The sequence below is a fragment of the Garra rufa genome, chromosome 6 (assembly GCF_049309525.1).
Source record: "Garra rufa chromosome 6, GarRuf1.0, whole genome shotgun sequence".
Lineage (NCBI taxonomy): Eukaryota > Metazoa > Chordata > Actinopteri > Cypriniformes > Cyprinidae > Garra > Garra rufa.
Window position 1 is genome coordinate 32,105,122 of NC_133366.1, and position 19,539 is coordinate 32,124,660.

At 33.5% G+C, this 19,539-nt stretch overlaps 1 protein-coding gene across 2 annotated transcripts in view; it reads right to left on the reverse strand.

Moving 5' to 3' along the window:
* Window positions 1-19,539, reverse strand: part of coro2aa (coronin 2Aa) — a 34,198-nt gene that overhangs the window by 12,350 nt on the left and 2,309 nt on the right. The window contains exons 1-4 of one of the 2 annotated variants that reach the window (XM_073842013.1): window positions 10,602-10,836; window positions 5,469-5,669; window positions 2,407-2,523; window positions 2,097-2,246 (exon numbers count right to left, since the gene is read on the reverse strand). In XM_073842013.1, coding sequence (XP_073698114.1) covers window positions 2,097-2,246; window positions 2,407-2,523; window positions 5,469-5,669 — 468 coding nt within the window. In that variant the 5' untranslated portion in view covers window positions 10,602-10,836. Of the gene's footprint in view, window positions 1-2,096; window positions 2,247-2,406; window positions 2,524-5,468; window positions 5,670-10,601; window positions 10,837-19,539 lie in introns of those variants that run through there. The other variant, XM_073842012.1, reaches the window with a different exon arrangement.

A 19,539-nucleotide genomic window follows, 5' to 3' on the forward strand; every position in this document is an offset into this window, starting at 1 on the left:
TAATATACATCAGCACTTATGGAACGCTGCTTGTCCAACAAATTGCTGTATAATCATTTATTTAAGAGATCCCTCAGTCTCTCTTTCAATATTAATAAGGTCACTGCAGATTTTAGAGATTTAGATACTAAAACTGCTGGTTTACAATTACAATATAAACTTCTAATGGTATTTACTAATAGTGTAAACATACCTGTGGGAACTTTTTCACAAGGCGCAAAATACGTACCGCCATGTACGCTTCATAACATATTTGATGTGAAATGTTCACTGAGTGGCGCTAAAAGAGTGTTCGCTTTTTCCCCCGGAACAGATGAGCGTACATGGTACATTTTCTGTGACGTTGGTTTTGTGCGTGACACCGCAGTTCTGACTTTAAATGTACGTTGAGTGCCGCTATAACTCAAATGCTCTGTGACGTTTTCAAATAACATACTATATGCACTACAACTAAATCCACCTGATAGAATGAACAAAAGTGTTTGTGGCGTAAAAACCTAATTGCAATTGTCATTTTAGCTTGTTTTTTGATCTGAGTCATGTGAGTTTTTCTGCATGATTCCGCATCCTAAGTCAAATTTTGTGCCAGCTGAGCTACACCTTAAAAAATAAAGGTGCTTCGAAAGGTTCTTCAAGCAATGCCATAGAAGAACCATTTTTGGTTCCACAAAGAACCATTTAGTCAAAGGTTCTTTAAAGAACCATTTCTTGCTTACCTTTTTATAATCTGAAGAACCTTATTTGCCACAAAGAACCTTTTGTGAAACAAAAAGATGTGAAACTTCAGATGTTAAAGGTTCTTTATGGAACAATTTAGACAAAAAGGTTCTTCTATGGCATCGTGAAGCACCTTTATTTTTAAGAGTGTACCGAACAAACTTGTTATGCCCAAAAAGCAAAACATGGAGCTGTAATCATAACTGTGTCCAAAAAAATTACAATGCTCACTGTTTTACCACTTCTAGTGTTCATTTCTGTTGGAAACTGCAGTGATATGTACTTATTGGTATGTAATTCGCGTCTTGCGAAAAAGTTCCCACAGGTGTGTTTTCATCATGAGATCAGGTAGCATATACCTAATATGTGGTATTAAAGTTGCAACTTTTACCCATAAATACAGTGTTATTTTTCCTGTTTTTGTTTAGTTTGTTTTAGTTTATGTTTTATTAATTTATGCTTTATCCTCTGTTGGAGAGTTGCATTTATGGACAGATAAACTTTTTCCATTTCCTTTATTTTTAAGGCAAAATACTGCAGGTGAATAGGGTAAAAAAATTAACTAACAGTTATTACCTTACTTACCCAGTTGATTGATTACATTGATAATTGCAAAAAAAATAAAATAAATTGTATTACAAGTTTTCTAAAATGTTGGGTTTAAATATGCAATAGTCAGTATTTAATGAAATATGCGCTAATTTGCATACATTTCTTGTACAAAAATCAAGTCAGTTTTTTTTTTACAAAAAAAAGTCAGTTTCAAAATTCTTGTTTAATTTTTTTTGACATATTAGAGTCAAATGATTTTACAGAGGGAATTTTGGGTATCTCATTTTGTCACTCCATAATTCAGAAAAAGCTTAGAATAGACAGAAAACAATATTTTTTTTTTTTTTGCAATTTTATATAATCAAGCAAATTATATATAAACAAATCCCTCTGTAAAAACCTTCAGGATATAGACAGGAATACAAATGTGAAGTTTGGTGTGTGTGTAAGTGCTACTGAAGTGGAGATTTATGGTCCAGTGTAGAAGAAAAAACTCATTTTGAGAAAACAGCCTTTACAAATATAGATTGTAATTGAAATCTATTGACCCTTAAAATACATTTAAGTTATAACTAAACTGTTATCCTTAAAAATAATTACAAATATTTTATTTGTTTAATTCACACACATTATTTCATCTCTGGCCACTGGAAAGGAAGTTTAGGATTAAAAAAATGCTGGCAAGCGACAAGCATGGTAAAACGTGTGGTGATGTGTGCTAAGAGCTTATTATCACTGTGAATATTTTAAATATCTACCTGGGGGCCAATTCACTAAAACCCTGTCTGTCTTCATTCCATGACAAAATATGTGTGTAGCTTAAGTACCTGGTAGTCATAGCCAGTACTGAAAATAATGTTGTTGGCAGTGGGATGCCACTCAATGAGGCCGACACGTCGTGAATGACCCTGCAGCTCCTTCCAAGGCACTGTGATGTTCTTTAGAACACCATGTTCAGGAATATCCCAGATCTTTACCTGAACAACAAACATGGGCACAAATGATAAGCTGCAAACATTTAAAAACAATGTTAAAATGTATCAAGAACACCTAATTCAAAGACTGATCTGAAGGAAAGTGGGATATGAAATAACCAGATCCTTTTTAGTCAGTATGAATTTAAATGCCCACACTTACTGTGGTGTCCTCTGAACCTGATGCTATGCAGAAGTCATCAAAGGGATTCCATTTGATGTCAAGCACATTTCCTCTGTGACCAGAAACCTTTGGATGATGAGGGTCAACCTTGCCAGTCTGAGAAGACACACACAGATACACCATTATTTGTGTAAACACAGAGAGGACGACCATGGGGTCAAGGTTTGAAATATATTTAGCATGGCCTAGTTAGTCTGTGCTGATAAAATTATCTATACAGTAAAAAAGTAACCTGCGATTATCTTAATTGTTATAACTTAAAGTATCCAAGTTGGGTAACACTTTACAATAAGGTGTCTTTTGTTAATATTAGTTAATGTATTACCTAACATGAACGAACAATGAACAAAACATCTTTGTTAATGTTATTTAATACAAATACAGTTGGTCATTGTTTGTTCGGTAACACTTTACAGTAAGGTGTCATTTGTATTAACTAACATTAACAAACAATGAACAATACATTTATTACACTATTTATTCACCTTATTAATGTTAATGTTAGTTAATAAAAATTAACTAATGTTAACGAAACTTATTGTAAAGTATTACCAAAGTAATATTTTTGACTTTAATAAAACCAGTTAATTTTTTAATTTACTATAGTTTTACATGCAATAAATAAAAAGAGAATGTTTTTATATAATGTAAAATTTAAAAAATGGGGGGAGGGGGTGAAGGGTAAGATTTTTTTTTTACCTTTTTTTATTTTTATCAAAGAATCTACAATAATATATTAAGCAGTTCAGCTAAATTTATATTAAGAAAGAAATGTTTCTTAAACATCAAATCATAGAATGATTTCTGAAGGATCATGTGACACTATAGACTAAAGCACTGAATAGCTGTGCCATTATATGTTGTCTTGTTTTGTCTGTTTTAAACATAAATCTCACAAAATTTATATTAAGCCATGTGACAACATTGCACTGCAAAAAAAATCTTAGTATTATTGTCTAGTTTCTAGTCAAAATATCTAAAATATCTCTAATTAAGATGCATTTACTATATAAGCAAAATTACATACGGTATTTAGTCTTGTAAGTAAAATTCTCTTGCTTTTAAAATATTTTACTTACCCCACTGGCAGATAATTTTACTTGTTTCCAGAGGGGGAAAAAACTAAATTAAGTGAATTTAGCTTAAAACATTTTAAATGTTAAATACTTTATGTCATTTTGCTTATCTAGTAAAATGCATCTTAATTTAAGAATTTATAGATATTTTGACTTTTTTGCAGTGTGGTGACAACACTTATATTCAGTTACACATTTGAAATTCTCCAAAAAACAATCCAAAATGCATCTCAATTTCCTTTTTATACAGTTATTTAGATATTTTGCTAAAAACAAGATACATATTAGAATAAAATAGGTTTGTTGGCAGTGTAATACAAAAAAACTAGATCTAAGTCACTGCAAGTTTGACCAAGATTCATAGCACAGAAATGTGTTTGCTAAAGACACAAGTCTCAACAAGGAGAACATCCTTTAGTAGCCAAAAAACAGTTACGTAACACAAATGACTCAGTTAACAGGTGACTTTATCATTTTTCGTATCTAAACTGGCAACGGTGGGCATTGGTTCTGGGGAAAGACACTAAAATGGTGAAATGTTGAAACTTGCATTAACTTGTATTGTGTGGTCAGACCACTTTACATTTTGTTTGCTACTAAAGCACATTTTAAGCTGCACTTAAGTCAACATTAGGTACAATTAAGTCAAGTTAACTTTTTTAGACAACCTTTGGTGTTGGGGGGAAGGAGACAGACAATACAGAAAGATGCCTCAAGGCTTTCATGTAACCTGTGCCATTCTTGAGACATGAGGTAATACCTGACTGAACATGAGACAGTCAACAGACCAATAAAATCACACAGAGAGCTGAAGTGTGTCAGAACAGGTAAGCGTGCAGGAGTGTGTGTGTGTGTAACAAAAAGAATGAGTATGAGAAGCTATTTTGTATGTTAGGCTGTAAAATAATAGAAGACGATAAATATGCAGATAAAAAAGGTCTTCATTTTCCCCGAAGTAAAAGGGAAGATACTGTAACTTACGTAACCTGTCAGATTGTCCTTTAACCTTCCTGTTACATTAAAAAACTGGGTACAACTTTTGAGTCGTGGGTCAAATAGACCTACATTGGTTTCCACGTTTACCAATAATTTACACTATGCACACAGTAATGACTTATGTAAAACAAGAAACCTTGTGAGAGAATGAAAAATATAAAATATGTGAAAAAACTTATATTTTTTAACAATTTGACCCCAACACAAAAGTGGCAACAAATTTTTTTACTGTCTTTCCAGAACACATCTTTATATTTAAACTTTGCATGCACATTCATGACCCTAAATGAGAAATGTTCACAGAATTTCAAGAAGAAGTAAATTGTTAACCAGTTTTCAAATTTCACAAATTCTGAATATCTGAAAATTGAATGTGAATGTGTCAAAATAACCCAAATACAACATTATTAAAAGCATGTTTCAGTCCATATATGTGACCCTGGACCACAAAACCAGTCATAAGCCTACTTTTTTTTTTAAATTTACATTTATAGATCATCTGAAATCTAAATAAATAAGTTTTCCATTGACAAAAAATTGAGAAAATTGCCTTTGAAGATGTCCAAATGTTCTTAGCAATGCATATCACTAAGCAAAAATTACATTTTGATATATTTACGATAGGAAATTTACAAAATATCTTCATGGAACATGATCTTTACTTAATATCCTAATGATTTTTAGCATGAAAGTAAAATCGATAATTTTGACCCATACAGTGTATATTTGACTATTGCTAAAAACATGGACCACAAAATCAGTCTTAAGTAGCACAGGTATACAGGAGTCAACATTTGTTGTCCTAAAACCAAAACAATACCCATTCTTGTCTTAGGACAACTTTGATTCACTTTTTTTGATCCACTTCAAATGTTGACTACTGTATACCTGTGCTACTTAAGACGGGTTATGTGGTCCAGGGTGACATATTATCAGTTCTAGTCACAGATCTGAATGTGTTTCACTCACGTGATTGATGGACAGTACAAGGAAGGCTCCACCCCCTGCACATTCTGTGATGACGGCAATAAAGCGAGGGTTGATGGCACAGAGATGATTGTCATGAACACTCCTGGTGATGGGGACGCCATCATAGCAATTCTCTTTTGTGGCCGGCTTTCCAAACACATGGCGATACTTGGAACTACGGTACTGAGGACGCCATGTCATCTAGATTGAAACAGAAAATGGATAAACATTTGGTATTACTGCCAATTTCAAAATGCCACAAGTTTTGAAGAAGACATAAACAGACCTAGGGGAGAGAGAAAAACTTGCATCACAGTTTTTAACCTTAAAAACATTTAGAAGTGGCTCCCATGAGGGCTTAAAGTTCTGTGTGAAAAGAGTATTTTTCTTTGTAAATCAAATATTCGGTGAAGATCATAAAATACTGAAGATGTAACAGAACACAAGCATAATAGTTATTCAGGCTGCAACAACTAATCAGTAAAGATTATGGACACAATATGGTAATGGGAACAATGTTTTTTTTTATCTGCAAATCCTCCTGGTAGATGCTGTAACTGGTAAATGCTGTCATTGTGTTTATTATGATTTCCGTTATTATTTTTCCAAAGGCTCTTAAAAGAGTTAACTGAAACTGAATGTCCATGAAACAAATATGGCAGCCCCCAGGTCAGAAAGAAACATGCACGTGTGTGTCAACCAGTTAAATTTTAACAAAAAGTTTGTTACAAAAAGTGAGTGCAATAATTTTGACTAAAATTACTCTATTCAATAAAACAGGTGTTGTTAGTGTCTTGTAGTGTACAATTCAGAGCATCTAGCTATCTATTCACATATTTTTATAGCCTTAAAGGAGTAGTTCACTTTCAGAACAAAAATCTACAGATAATGTACTCACCCCCTTGTCATCCAAGATGTTCATGTCTTTCTTTCTCCAGTCGTAAAGAAATAATGTTTTTGAGGAAAACATTTCAGGATTTATCTCCATATAATGGACTTTTATGGTGCCCCCTAGTTTGAAATTCCAAAATGCAGTTTAAATGCAGCTTCAAAAGGCTCTAAATGATCCCAGCCGAGGTAGAAGGGTCTTATCTAGGGAAACGATTGGTTATTTTCTAAAAACATTTACAATTTCTATACTTTTTAATCTCTACACAGAGTACACACAGAGCTAGACAAGACAAGTATTTGAAGTTAAAAAGTATATAAATTAGAGCCCTGCACGGGCCTTAAATCTAAGCCCTAGCCCGGCCCTGGCCTGAGACGCACAGGCTGTAGCCCGGCCCTTGTCCGACAGCTTATCAAAATTTTTGGCCCGAGTCCGCCCCAAAGCCCGTCTTTTTTCCGCCAAAAAGCTTATACTGTTACAGCCATTAAAATAGACCAGATTTGTATTTAATAGAAAGTTTATGTGTTTTCGTTTCTTTTTTTTTTTCAGAATAATTTAGAGAAATGTTTGGAGTATTTTTGTTTGTTTTTTAAATGTAAGTTTTTTAAGTGACATCCATATCCAAGTGGTATGTGGTCCACAGTGAGTTTACTCAATTTTACCTATAAATCAAATCAACACTTGACTAGTCTACAATACAATCCACAGATATAAAACAAACATCAATATATCACAATGTTAGATTTATAGTTTATTATCACCATCTCAGAACAAAGGCATTTCGAACAAAAATAGAGAGCAGGGCAGGCAGCTCTGCTGTGCAAAACCGCTGTACATGCAAAGACGGCGTGGTAAAGTAAACGAATAATAAACAAATATATAAAGAATACATAATTATATAGAAAACTTCAAAAACACAACTTTAGCACTGAAAATAGCTATCACAGTTTTAAGTTCACCATTGGCAATTTTTCTCTATATGTTCTCCATTGCACGTGGCTGGAAATCTCTATGCACGAGTTACACCGGTTTCACACTGGAAGCGCAAGCAGAGCAGAGGCAGCGCGTGCCCATTGTGCTTTTTACACTGGCAGCGTTTGTCGCGCGCAGCTGAACCGCGGATTGTGAACTTCAATTACATACGAGTATCGTTCATTCAGTTGCGGATTTCAGGTGTTCTCCGACAATTATCGGTCATGTGATTTTATTTATGATATGGGCAGCATGCTGTGATGCGGACGTGTTCCCCTCTGTCCCACATACACAGGCTAACATGCTGTATAGTTTACAAGATATATCTTTCTCTTTTTTATGTTGTAGATTTAAGTAACAAATGAGAAACGCTGAATTATTTAATACATTTTCAGACAAAGGTCGTCCTAATGATTCCCAGTTTGGTTTAAGATAATTAAAGCAACCGTTTTTCAATAACGAAAAGAATATGTAAAAGTATGGTATTTGGGGTAAAAGTCGCCCCTGCTGTTGGGGCTAAAGACACAATAATTTACAAGATAATTAATAGATGACTGACTTTTCAATCTGTTGACATGACATGGTTCGATTCAGATAGTAAATATCATATTTTATTATGGTCCACCAAAGATAATCATCAGGTTTATAATGAAACCATTATATTTAAAAACATAATAAGACATATCATATACAAAATAATTTCTTGTTACTACTGTAAATATATATTAAATTATTATAGGATCTCATTCAGAACTTTCAGAAATTTCACTTTTAAAAATTATTTTCTTACTATATTATGTTTTATATTAACATTTTAATGACAGTAGCCTATATTTATTTATTTTTGATTCTTGTATTTATCAAAATAAGCAGAAAATAGTACAAACATTGCCAAGGTGATTGTTTTGTGTAACTACGACATTATTTATAAAACCACACAAAAACATTATTTTGTGCTGGTGAGTGTTTTAAGCCGTGATTGTGGTGCATATGATACACGAAATTGTTATTTTTTATGTTAATCAGGTCAATTTTGATAAAGAACAATGCACTGTGGCTTTAATCCAGCGTAAGCGGAGCAGCAAAAATAGACTCGGCGCCAAAACGATCGCGACACTGACGCTTCTGCTCTGCTCCTGCTACGCGCTGCCGTGCCGCCTCTGCGTGCGGTGTGAATGCTCTAATCTGTTAACATGGGCACCGAAAAAATATGCGATGCTTACGTCCTGCTTACACGTGCAGTGTGAAACTGGCGTTAGATCTCAATAAACTTTTTTTTTTCTAAAGCAGTCCACATATATAAAACAAACATCAATATTTAGTTTTTTTCCGAAGCCCGATATGCGTGCGAGCTATGACGTGAAAATTGGCCCGAAGCCCGGCCCTAGGGGCATAAAAAAGTCGGGCCCCGACGGGCTCGGGCTCAAATGTAGAGCTCTAATATAAATTGTAATTTTTTTTTTTAGAAAATAACCGACCGTTTTGCTAGATAAGACCCTTATTTACTCGGCTGAGATCGTTTAGAGCCATTTGAAGCTGCATTTTGAAAGTTCAAACTCGGGGGCACCACAGAAGTCAATTATATGGAGAGAAATCCTGAAATGTTTTCCTCAAAAAACATAATTTCCTTACGACTGAAGAAAGAAAGACATGAACATCTTGGATGACAAGGGGGTGAGTACATTATCTGTAAATTTTTGTTCTGAAAGTGAACTACTCCTTTAATAGTTGATGCTGTCTAAAGGAGGACACTGGGCTAAATGTACAGTATGTTTTTTTGTTTGTTTGTTTGGTTTTTTTTAAATACTGAAACAATATTGAAAAATGTTATTATGATTAAACATATATGTTTAATAAACATATTTTCTAGTTTAATATATTTTTAGAATTTTATGGCAAAATACTCCAGACTCTAGACTCCAGTCTTCAGTGTCACACAATCCTACAAAAATAATTTTTGGTACTCAAGTCAACATATTCATTTTTCTTTTTTCATTTTCACAACTGCTTAATATTTTTATTAATTTCTGACGATATTCTCAGCTACTCATAAAGATTTCCGCGTAGGCCTAATTATCATCCACCTCTGCAAGAAACAATGAAGAAAAACCCCACTAGCCAACTTCCAACAACTTCACAAACAAAATGCCTGTCAGAAACGTCGGCAACAACCCTGATGTCTGTGTAGATAAATGCATTGTGAAAACAATATGACTGGTTTTGGTTGAAGGATAAAGTTCTCAGGTACTAGATCTAAGACTACTACTAGATAGATACTAGATAGAGCACAATCACACTGCAGAAGAAGAAAATCTGGTGTTTCAACAACTGTATTTACGTATGAGTTGTGTGCAGTTGAATTCTGAGTGTGGAGATCAATTTCCAGAGAATGTTATGGCTAAAACAGATAACAGTTAAAGATTTGACAGTTTATAGCTGCCTGAGAACTGCAACTACAAAACCATTCAGGTGATTCCACAATCAACTGAACGAATGAACATGTATTCAAACACACCTGAGTATTAATATACAAAGCTTCCCTTTAAATGCAATGCATCCTGGGTGGAGAAACAGTCTTTATCTGGGCAATACATATTCAGCGCATATTCTAACACCATATTCAGTGTCTGATGATTTATTAGACAACTTTGAGCATTAATCCATACTAAAACATATTGAAAACATAAAACATTGCAACACTGTTAAATATATGAGCAAATCCTTTTGTGACAGGATTTGTATATGTTTGAGTTGTTCAGCTTTCAAAGGCTGGTGTAATGATTAACGAAGTGATGGATTAGCTAGTGTGGGTGTGGTGGTAGGTAACAATAGATATAAAAATCATGACAATACCAGAAACTTCTTATTTATAAAGCACAGTTAATAGAACAGCAAAAAAATTAAGGGTAGACGTCATCCAGACACAACGTGGAACATGACATTTAAACTCAACTTTCTGGCAGAAATGTTTCAAAATAGTTTTTTTTTTTTTCTAATTTCTTTTGTTTGAAGCTTTTTATCACATTAACTGAGTGTCTTTATATTAATAACTGCATTAACATAACTAAAAATGCTTAGGCCATGACATGCAGATAATAATAGTAACAGTGAATGCAGTAAAATCAGGAAAATAACTATAATAGTGTAGTATGCTTTATAATACCCTCCAACTCTCCAAACCCCATCTGGCCTGAAATGAACTAGTAGAGTGAGAAGGCAATATCTTAAAACACAATGTAACAAAAATGCCTTTCACTGTGGAAACTACTCACCCTGTCTGTGCTAAGCACACGAAGACCTGAGAGAACAGAGGTGAAGATGCAGAAATAAAACTGGAGAAAATATCTCTGTTTGCTACTTCCACAGGCAGAGCTATTCCATTTCAAATCTCTTGAAAAACATCCCAGACAAAGAAAAAAATGACAATAAAGAAAGAAAATCAAATTAAGGCAATGAGAAAACAGATGTTAAACTTCTGCCCTGCAGCCTCAGTAAATGTGGACTGAATGCCAGCAGCACGTCCAGTGTTTGTGAGCGAAGCAGGTAAGAGATCATGTGTGCACACTCCCTAAATGGGTGGCGCCTCACAGCAGAAAGCTCAGGGGATGGGTAGGTGTGAAGGAAAGATAGGACAAATTCCCCACAGTGATTTCCTGTTCATTAATCACTAGGGCTAGGACATTAAAATTTCATAATACTACATAACATATGACATTTGTGTATTTGCTTTAAGATTGCTTTTAAAGAAATGTTTTATTCTAATTCATTGTTGTTAATTTTGACAAATGTATCAACATTTTCACTAAAACATTTACTGAAATACATAAAAAAAAAGTCACACAAGAATGCATAAAAACTACTGAATCAAAATTATGAATCAATTCTGTGAAACAGAAACAGTTTAAACTTATTTACAGGAATGAATCACACAAAAAATAATGGCATTTTGCTGCTTTAGTATAAAGCGATTAAAACATTTCTCTTAACTCTCAGACTTGTGAGTTGCGAGAAGGATTAAAATCACTGCAATATTCACAATTTTACTTAATTATGTGGGATTTTAATCAATTATTTATTCTATGGCGCTGTAGTGTGACAACTTTTTTTTCTATATTTACCTTTCTATTTTTGCTCATGGATCTATAATTAGCTTCTCCATTCTTTTGGATGTGCATGCTTTTGTTCATTTTCTTTTCCAAAAGAATGCATCGTGAAAATTTGACATATCACCCGATCTTTGCGGTATTCAAATCTGAATCTGTCTGCTGCAAGACAGACATTTTAACTGAGCAGAAGCAAAGGCTGTTTCTCAAAGGAAAGCTTCAGAAGACACTCATTATCGAGTGTTATCTGAGTACAGCAAAGGCTCGATAGAAATATGTTTATGCTTTGTAAATAAGCAGTGTAAAGCAAACACACAGGAAATGAATAATGGAGTCGTAAACGTGGTAGACATGCAACTTAATATGAGGAGCGTAAACAGACACAGGTACAGAGTCCAGTCCACAGGTCAGATTTAGTTTAAAAAGAGCAGACGGAAGTTGAAGTATCACTTCTATCAAATGAGTTCAAGTTTCACCTAGAAGATAAGTTAGTTGCTGAACACCTGCAAGGTGGATAGGAATCACTGAAAAATCTGCTAACTGCATCTTTTTGCTGAGTTGCTGCAGGCAAACGTTGATCACTTTAAAAAACTGCCATTAGCGATGAGGTCAGGATCTGTTATTCAAGCAATTAGAGAGCAGCTTGACATGCAGCTTTCTAGAGGCCTCAAGAGCTGACTAATGTGCAGAGATTACAGACATTATGCTAATAACCAGCTACAACAGAGGAAAAGCTCTATGGGTCCAGGTCTTTCAGTGTGGAAAGGTGTTTGATCTTGAATGAGGAGATCTGCATTTTGACAATACACCGCCTGGTTTCAGTTTCTGGGCCATTGAGGCCTCACTAAATCCTAACTGTGTCGATGGGGCACTGGCATTAGTATTGTCTTGGAGTATCCAGGTCATTGACTGTTGTTATGTTAATTGCCTCTAAAATGTTGAGAAAGACTGTGTTTTGATATGATAAATGTCGGCTATGGGCTCTCTGGGAGGGTCTGGTTGAGTTTGTTTATCCTATTTCAACTCTTCACTCTTCCAAAGAAGGTCTTTAGGTGAAGTTTAGGAGTGCATGTGCTAAATTAATATTGATAAAAACAAACTTTATTGCTTTATTGCACCAACACAAGATCATGAAACTGAGTCTGTAACAGTATCTGTTAACTGACACCCTAAAGTCCAAAAATAAGCTAGTGACGTGAAAGCAATTGTAGAGAGCAATAAAAACTTGATCACGTCTACATCTCGTTCTTAGCTGTGTAAGTGTAGTAAAAAAAAGGTAAATATGACTAATAAATGTGAGTAATCACATCCAAAATAAAAGTTTTTGTGTACATAGCATGCGTGTACTGTGTATATTTTTTGCATTTAATAAAAATGTTATGTTTATATATTAAATATATTTATATATAATATAAATTATACGAATAAAAATATATACATGCAAATATTTTCTTTATATATACATAATACATATACATAGTACACACAGATATACAGAAGCATTTATTTTGGATGCTTTTCTTTGTGAATCTGGCAATGTTATATTACATTAGTTATGCTCTATGGCAGTTAAAAGTAACGTACCAAGTAAACTAAACCCTAACCTAAACCTAACCGACAGTGTTCACAAAAGCAAACACAAGATTAAAATGTAGTTTCTGAAGCAACTATGCTAAAAACTAAATTTCCAGGTTAGAACACATTTGTGTAAACATGTTTTGCATATGTCCACCCCATATAATCTGTCTTAATGCAGTTTGCTTAGCAAATACTCAAAAACCTCAATTTGGGACTGGTGATCTACTTTTGATTTTGGTGAAATCATTAAGGTGAGCAACAGTTTGTCAACACATGTGTTGAGTAAGGAAAAATGTAAAGGTATTACCAATGTCCTAAAGCTGAAGAACGTGACTCATTTGCACAGCTCTTTTTTTTTCCTTTCGAAAAGTGGGACTGTTCAATTTGACTTTCAAAGCTTACATTTGAATTTTCTCTCTTAGGAGAAAAAAAATAGCTACTGAGGCTCACCAAGCTGGTCCTGAAAGAGAAACGTCTGGATAAAAACATTTCCAGCCCTCAAAAAAAAAAAAAAAAAAAAAAAAACAGAAAATGATGATGTATTCAGCTAGTATTACACTGTAAAATCTAATTAGTTGGGCTTACTTAAAAAAAGCATGGAAACCGATTGCCTTAAAAACACTAAGTAAAGTGAAATAGAAATAATACGTTGTACTGACAAATGCTTAGTTAGTATAGTTTGCTTACATGAGAGTTCTAGCAACTAAAAAAGAACTGTAGGGGATACTTGATCCTTTACTTAAGGTTTACTCTTGACTTAGTATAGCTACTCACTGTCTTCCAGAGTGCATTGCAGCATGCATAAATTATGCAATTGGTTTGTTTTACTGTTGTTATTTTTATTTGCTAAATTTATTTACTGTCTTGTGTCAATAGTAGCACAACAAAAAGAGCAAATAAAATAATAAAATGATTTTTGTCACAATTAATAAAAATAAATAAAACTGAATTGTTACCATTGTTGTGATTAGCGTGCTGAATGTTGAAGTCTGTCTGTGACTTGAGCACATAACCACATATAGTTAATGATAATCTCAACCCAATTACGTGTATCAAGGTGTTTATGAAGAACAATGAAGTTTTAAAAGATCATCAGTAAATATTAAAAATATATAAGCTAATGATTTATTTAAATAGGTTGCCTTCTAAAAGCAACCTGCATATTACTTTTTGTCCCTTGAAATCAATAATTATGATTCCATGTTGCATTGCTGCATCAATAGGAACAAAATTACAATAAAATAAATAAAGTTCCAACTGCCCAACCAAAGGGACCATTAATCACTATGATGGTAGGTACAAAAAACATTTTATGAAAATTAACATCTATTTATGAAGTCAGGTTAATGTGATGTTCTTTCAAACATTTCAGTTGTATTGAAACAACATTCAAGATGACTTTGGGAAATAAGTGAATGTAAGTTGTGAAAAATAACTGCAGATTAACTATTGACCCACCTCAAAAACTTTTATTTTCTTCTTCTTTTTTTATTTAGGAAATTAGCAACATATTAGTGCACTGCTGCCTCTCACTGGTTTCTTAATGTCATTGGTTCCTTTGTGGCTACTTGAATATTTTAAGTAAGCGTCACTCAAAGCACTAAGTAAATTGTTTTACTTGCATTGAAAGTAGCTGTAACTTAATACAACCTAGTAAGTATAGCAACTAAGTAAAGATAACTAAGTAAATCTAAGTAAGGTAAACTATTGGATTTTACAGTGTACACAACATGAATAGTTGCTTGTTAAGTCAGAATTGTGCAACATTATTTGAAGCTCACAAACTAAATCACAGGTTATAATGATGTTTGCAATATGGGTGGAAAGTACATATGTGTCACACGCCTTTTCAAAAAACGAAAAAAAAAAAAAAAAATTATGTGAAGGAACTATGGCTTCCTTAAAGGCTCAGTGGTCAAAACAGATGATGAAAGAGGAAGTATGGCTGAACTGCATGAGTCTGTACTCTATTATTTCTAGGTATATTATGTGATGTATTTGTGTCTATTATGTCATTATGGCACTGTAAATTAAATAATAGACAATAGAGCCACATAAAATGTTTATATAAATCATTAATGTCTATTCATGATCTGCCCACCTGCCTAAATGAGGGAAACTATATATTGTAATATTGCCAACAATACAGCCATCTGCTCATCTAAACATTACGACATTCAGAAGAGCTCATGAAACCTGAAACTAAATCAATATGTTTATTGACTAATACAAAGAGGGATGTGCTGCACACACAAACTGTAATAATGACCTGAGCATTACAGAGGGATGTGAAGTCAGGAAGATTCCATGCCATTCAATAACCCACTTAAGAAGAGAGGATGCTGGGAAAGGCTCCTTGATGGGTTTCAGAGTGGGTGCAGTAACTGTAATGTGAAACTAAAAATAAAACAAACTGAGTTTGGTAGACGATGGACATGAGTGCACACATACTATCCAGTTTGCTTTTTACTTTTATCAGCATAATTTACTTTAATTCTCTCTCTCTCTCTCTCTCTCTCTCTCTCTCTCTCTCTCTCTCTCTCTCTCTCTCTCTCTCTCTTACCAAAATAAGAGGGATCATACAAAATGCATGTTATTTTTTATTTAGTACTGACCTGAATATGATATTTCACATAAAAGATATTTACATATAATCTACGAGAGAAAATAATAATTTAATTTATAAAAAAAATCACCCTGTTCAAAAGTTTACATACACTTGATTTTTAAAACCATGTTGTTACCTGAATGATCCACAGCTGTGATTTTTTTGTTTAGTGATAGTTTTTCATGAGTCCCTTGTTTGTCTTTAACAGTTAAACTGTCTGCTGTTCTTCAGAAAAATCCAATTCAGGTCCCACAAATTCTTTGGTTTTTCAGCATTTTTGTGTATTTGAACCCTTTCCAACAATGACTGTTTGATTTTGAGATCCATCTTTTCACACTGAGGACAACTGAGGGACTCATATGCTCACTGACGCTTCAGAAAGAAACACAATGCATTAAGAGCCAGGGGTATAAACTTTTGAACAGAATGAAGATGTGTACATTTTTCTTATTTAGTACTGCCCTTCAGAAGCTACAGAAGACACTAACATGTTTCACAGAAGACAAAATAAGTTAAATTTACCCTGATGAAATTCAAAAAGCATCAGTGAGAGTTTCAACGTTCCGTAATAGTTGAATATGATTGTCCTCAATGTGAAAAGATGGATCTCAAAATCATACAGTCATTGATGGAAAGAGTTCACATACACAAAAATGCTGAAAAAACAAAGAATTTGTAAGACCTGAAGGATTTTTCTGAAGATCAGCGGGCAGTTTAACTTTTCAGGACAAACAATGGACTCATGAACAACTATCACTAATAAAGAATCAAGTGTATGTAAACTTTTGAACGGGGCCAATTTTAGACATTCACCTATTATTTATTCTTGTAGACTATATGTAAACATCTTTTATGTGAAATATCTTATTCAGGTCCGTAATAAACAAACAAAAAAATAACATGATCTCTCTTATTTTGGTAAAATAATTAACATTTAGCAAATTCTGCAAGATGTACATAAACTTTTGACTTCAACTAACTATATATAAAGATAGAACAAGCAACATTGCTCAATATGAAATATGAAACAACATGTATGCATGTATATGAGTTGTTTCATATTCAGCAATGTTGCTTATTTGTTAAAGATCTGTAAGCTCCCAGCATGCACTGCAGCATGAATAAATTAGAGGGTCAGGATTGTTTTTCTGTTTGCTGACTTGATTTATGTTGCTGTTTTTGTCATCGATGTAAGTTATTTGTTTTGCATGGTCTTGTATGGGTTACAAGCTCATATTTTTTCTTTATTATGTTTGTTCATTGTTAATGAGGTTTCTGTGCTAATTGTTGAGGATCATGTGTCTATATTTAATTACTGCACATACCATTCTTCAGAGATCAAGATCACAGTTTATATTAACTGTGTATAAGAATAAAATATTTCTAAGGCTTATAAGAAGATTTGCTGCATTGCTAATTATTTGTTTCACAAAAATGAAGTGATTCTTCTGACATTAACTTGAACTATGAATGAGAAATGTTATATTTCTTGAATTATTAGATTCAATTTGGACAAAGAAAGTAGTATAGCAGTATGACAATTGTATCATGAGAACCTAACATTATTGATGCGCATATGTTGACTTGTTTCTTTGCCAACAACTGAGTGATGGACTGGCAATCTAAAAAAAGAAACTGAATCAATAGATGGGTGTGCATTTCCTTCCGCAGATGTCTAACTTCACCAAAAGTGAGAAAAAAAAGAACGACAGTCCCTGTGGATTCCCTGTCAGGTCAAGACAGAGCTAATTAGTGCTGAGTTTTATATGTACAATACCGAATCAGCATATTAGAATGATTTCTGAATGACAAATCACAAAGCAGTTTTTTAATTTGTAATAATGTTTCACAATTACTGAGCATAGTGTATTGTTTAACTTAATAAATGTGACCTTGGACCTCAAAACCAGTCATAAGAGTCAATTTTTATTAAAAAATATATTTATAAATCATCTGAAAGCTGAATAAATAGGTTTTCCATTGAGGTATGGTTTGTTAGGATAGGGCAGTATTTGGTTGAGATACAACTATTTGAAAATTTGTAATCTGAGGTTGCAAAAAAATCAAAACATTGAGAAAATGCTGCCTTGAAATCTTTAAATATTACTACTCAAAAATTGCGTTTTGATATATTTACGGTAGAAAATTTACAAAATATATTCACAGAACAAGATCTTTACTAATATCCTAATGATTTTTGGCATAAAAAAATCTATACTTTTGACCCATACAATGTATTTTTGGCTATTGCTACAAATATACCCATGGTACTTAAGACTGGCTTTGTGGTGCAGGGTCACAAATTACTTAAAGGAGTAGTTCACTTTCAGAACAAGAATTTACAGATAATGTGCTCACCCCCTTGTCATCCAAGATGTTCATGTCTTTCTTTCTTCAGTCGTAAAGAAATTGTGTTTTTTGAGGAAAACATTTCAGGATTTCTCTCCATATAATGGACTTCTATGGTGCCCCCGAGTTTGAACTTCCAAACTGGAGTTTAAATGCAGCTTCAAAGGGCTCTAAATGATCCCAGCTGAGAAAGAAGGGTCTTATCTAGTGAAATGATTGGTTATTTTGTAAAAACACTTACGGCTTATATGTGACCCTGGACCACAAAACCAGTCTTAAGTCGCTGGGGTATATTTGTAGCAATAGCCAAAAATACATTGCATGGGTCAAAATTTTAGATTTTTCTTTTATGCCAAAAATAAGAAATTAAGTAAAGTTCATGTTCCATGAAGATTTTTTGTAAAATTCCTACTGTAAACATATCAAAATGTAATTTTTGATTTGTAATATGCATTGTTAAGAACCTAATTTGGACAACTTTAAAGGTGATTTTCTCAGTCTTTTCGATTTTTTTGCATCCTCAGATTTCTGATTTCAAATAGATGTATCTCAGCCAAATATTGTCCTATCCTAACAAACCATACATCAATAGAAAGCTTATTTATTGAGCTTTCATGTGATGTATAAATCTCAGTTTTGTCAAATTTAACCTTATGACTGGTTTTGTGGTCCAGGGTCACATACACTTTTTAATCTCAAAATCTTGTCTTGCCGAGCTAGACAAGACAAGCATTTGAGGTTAAAAAGTATATTAATTTTAATTTATTTTTAGAAAATAACCCATCATTTTGCTAGATAAGACCCTTTTTTCCTCGGCTGTGATTGTTTAGAGCCCTTTGAAGCTGCATTTTGGAAGTTCAAACTCAGGGGCACCATTGAAGTCCATTATTTGGAGAGAAATCCTGAAATGTTTTACTCAAGAAACATCATTTCTTATTGACTGAAGAAAGAAAGACATAAACATCTTGGATGACAAGGGGGTGAGTACATTATCTGTAAATTTTTGTTTTAAAAGTGAACTACTCCTTTGACCTCCTTAATTGACCGTTCAACAATAACCTGTGACATAACATGACTCATCTGTGACCTGTGTTCACTAAGGGGATCAAGTAAAGGTCATGAGCTAGAAGGGAAAAGTTAAAATAATCCAAGATCTTTGAATATATATCTCTTGAACCTCTTTAGTAGACAAACTCATCCAAAACACAATCCTTTCTACTGTTTTTTTACAATTACAGTCAAATACAAAATGTAAAAGTGGAATGTGACATGTGATTCAAAGCTTACATCATGTTAGTTCATGTATTTGCTTAATGAAAAGGAACACTCCACTTTTTTTGGAAATAGGCTCATTCTCTCCCAAATGAAAGTAAGGTACCGAGGTAATGGGTTGAGTTTTACCATTTTGAAATCCATTCAGCCGTTCTTCCTTTCTGGCGATATCACTTTTAGCATAGCTTAGCATAGATCATTGGATCCTATTTGACCTATTCGAAACTCGTTGGTCATTTTTGAACGCGATGCTATTGGTCTAATAGGATTTAATGATCTATGCTAAGCTATGCTAAAAGT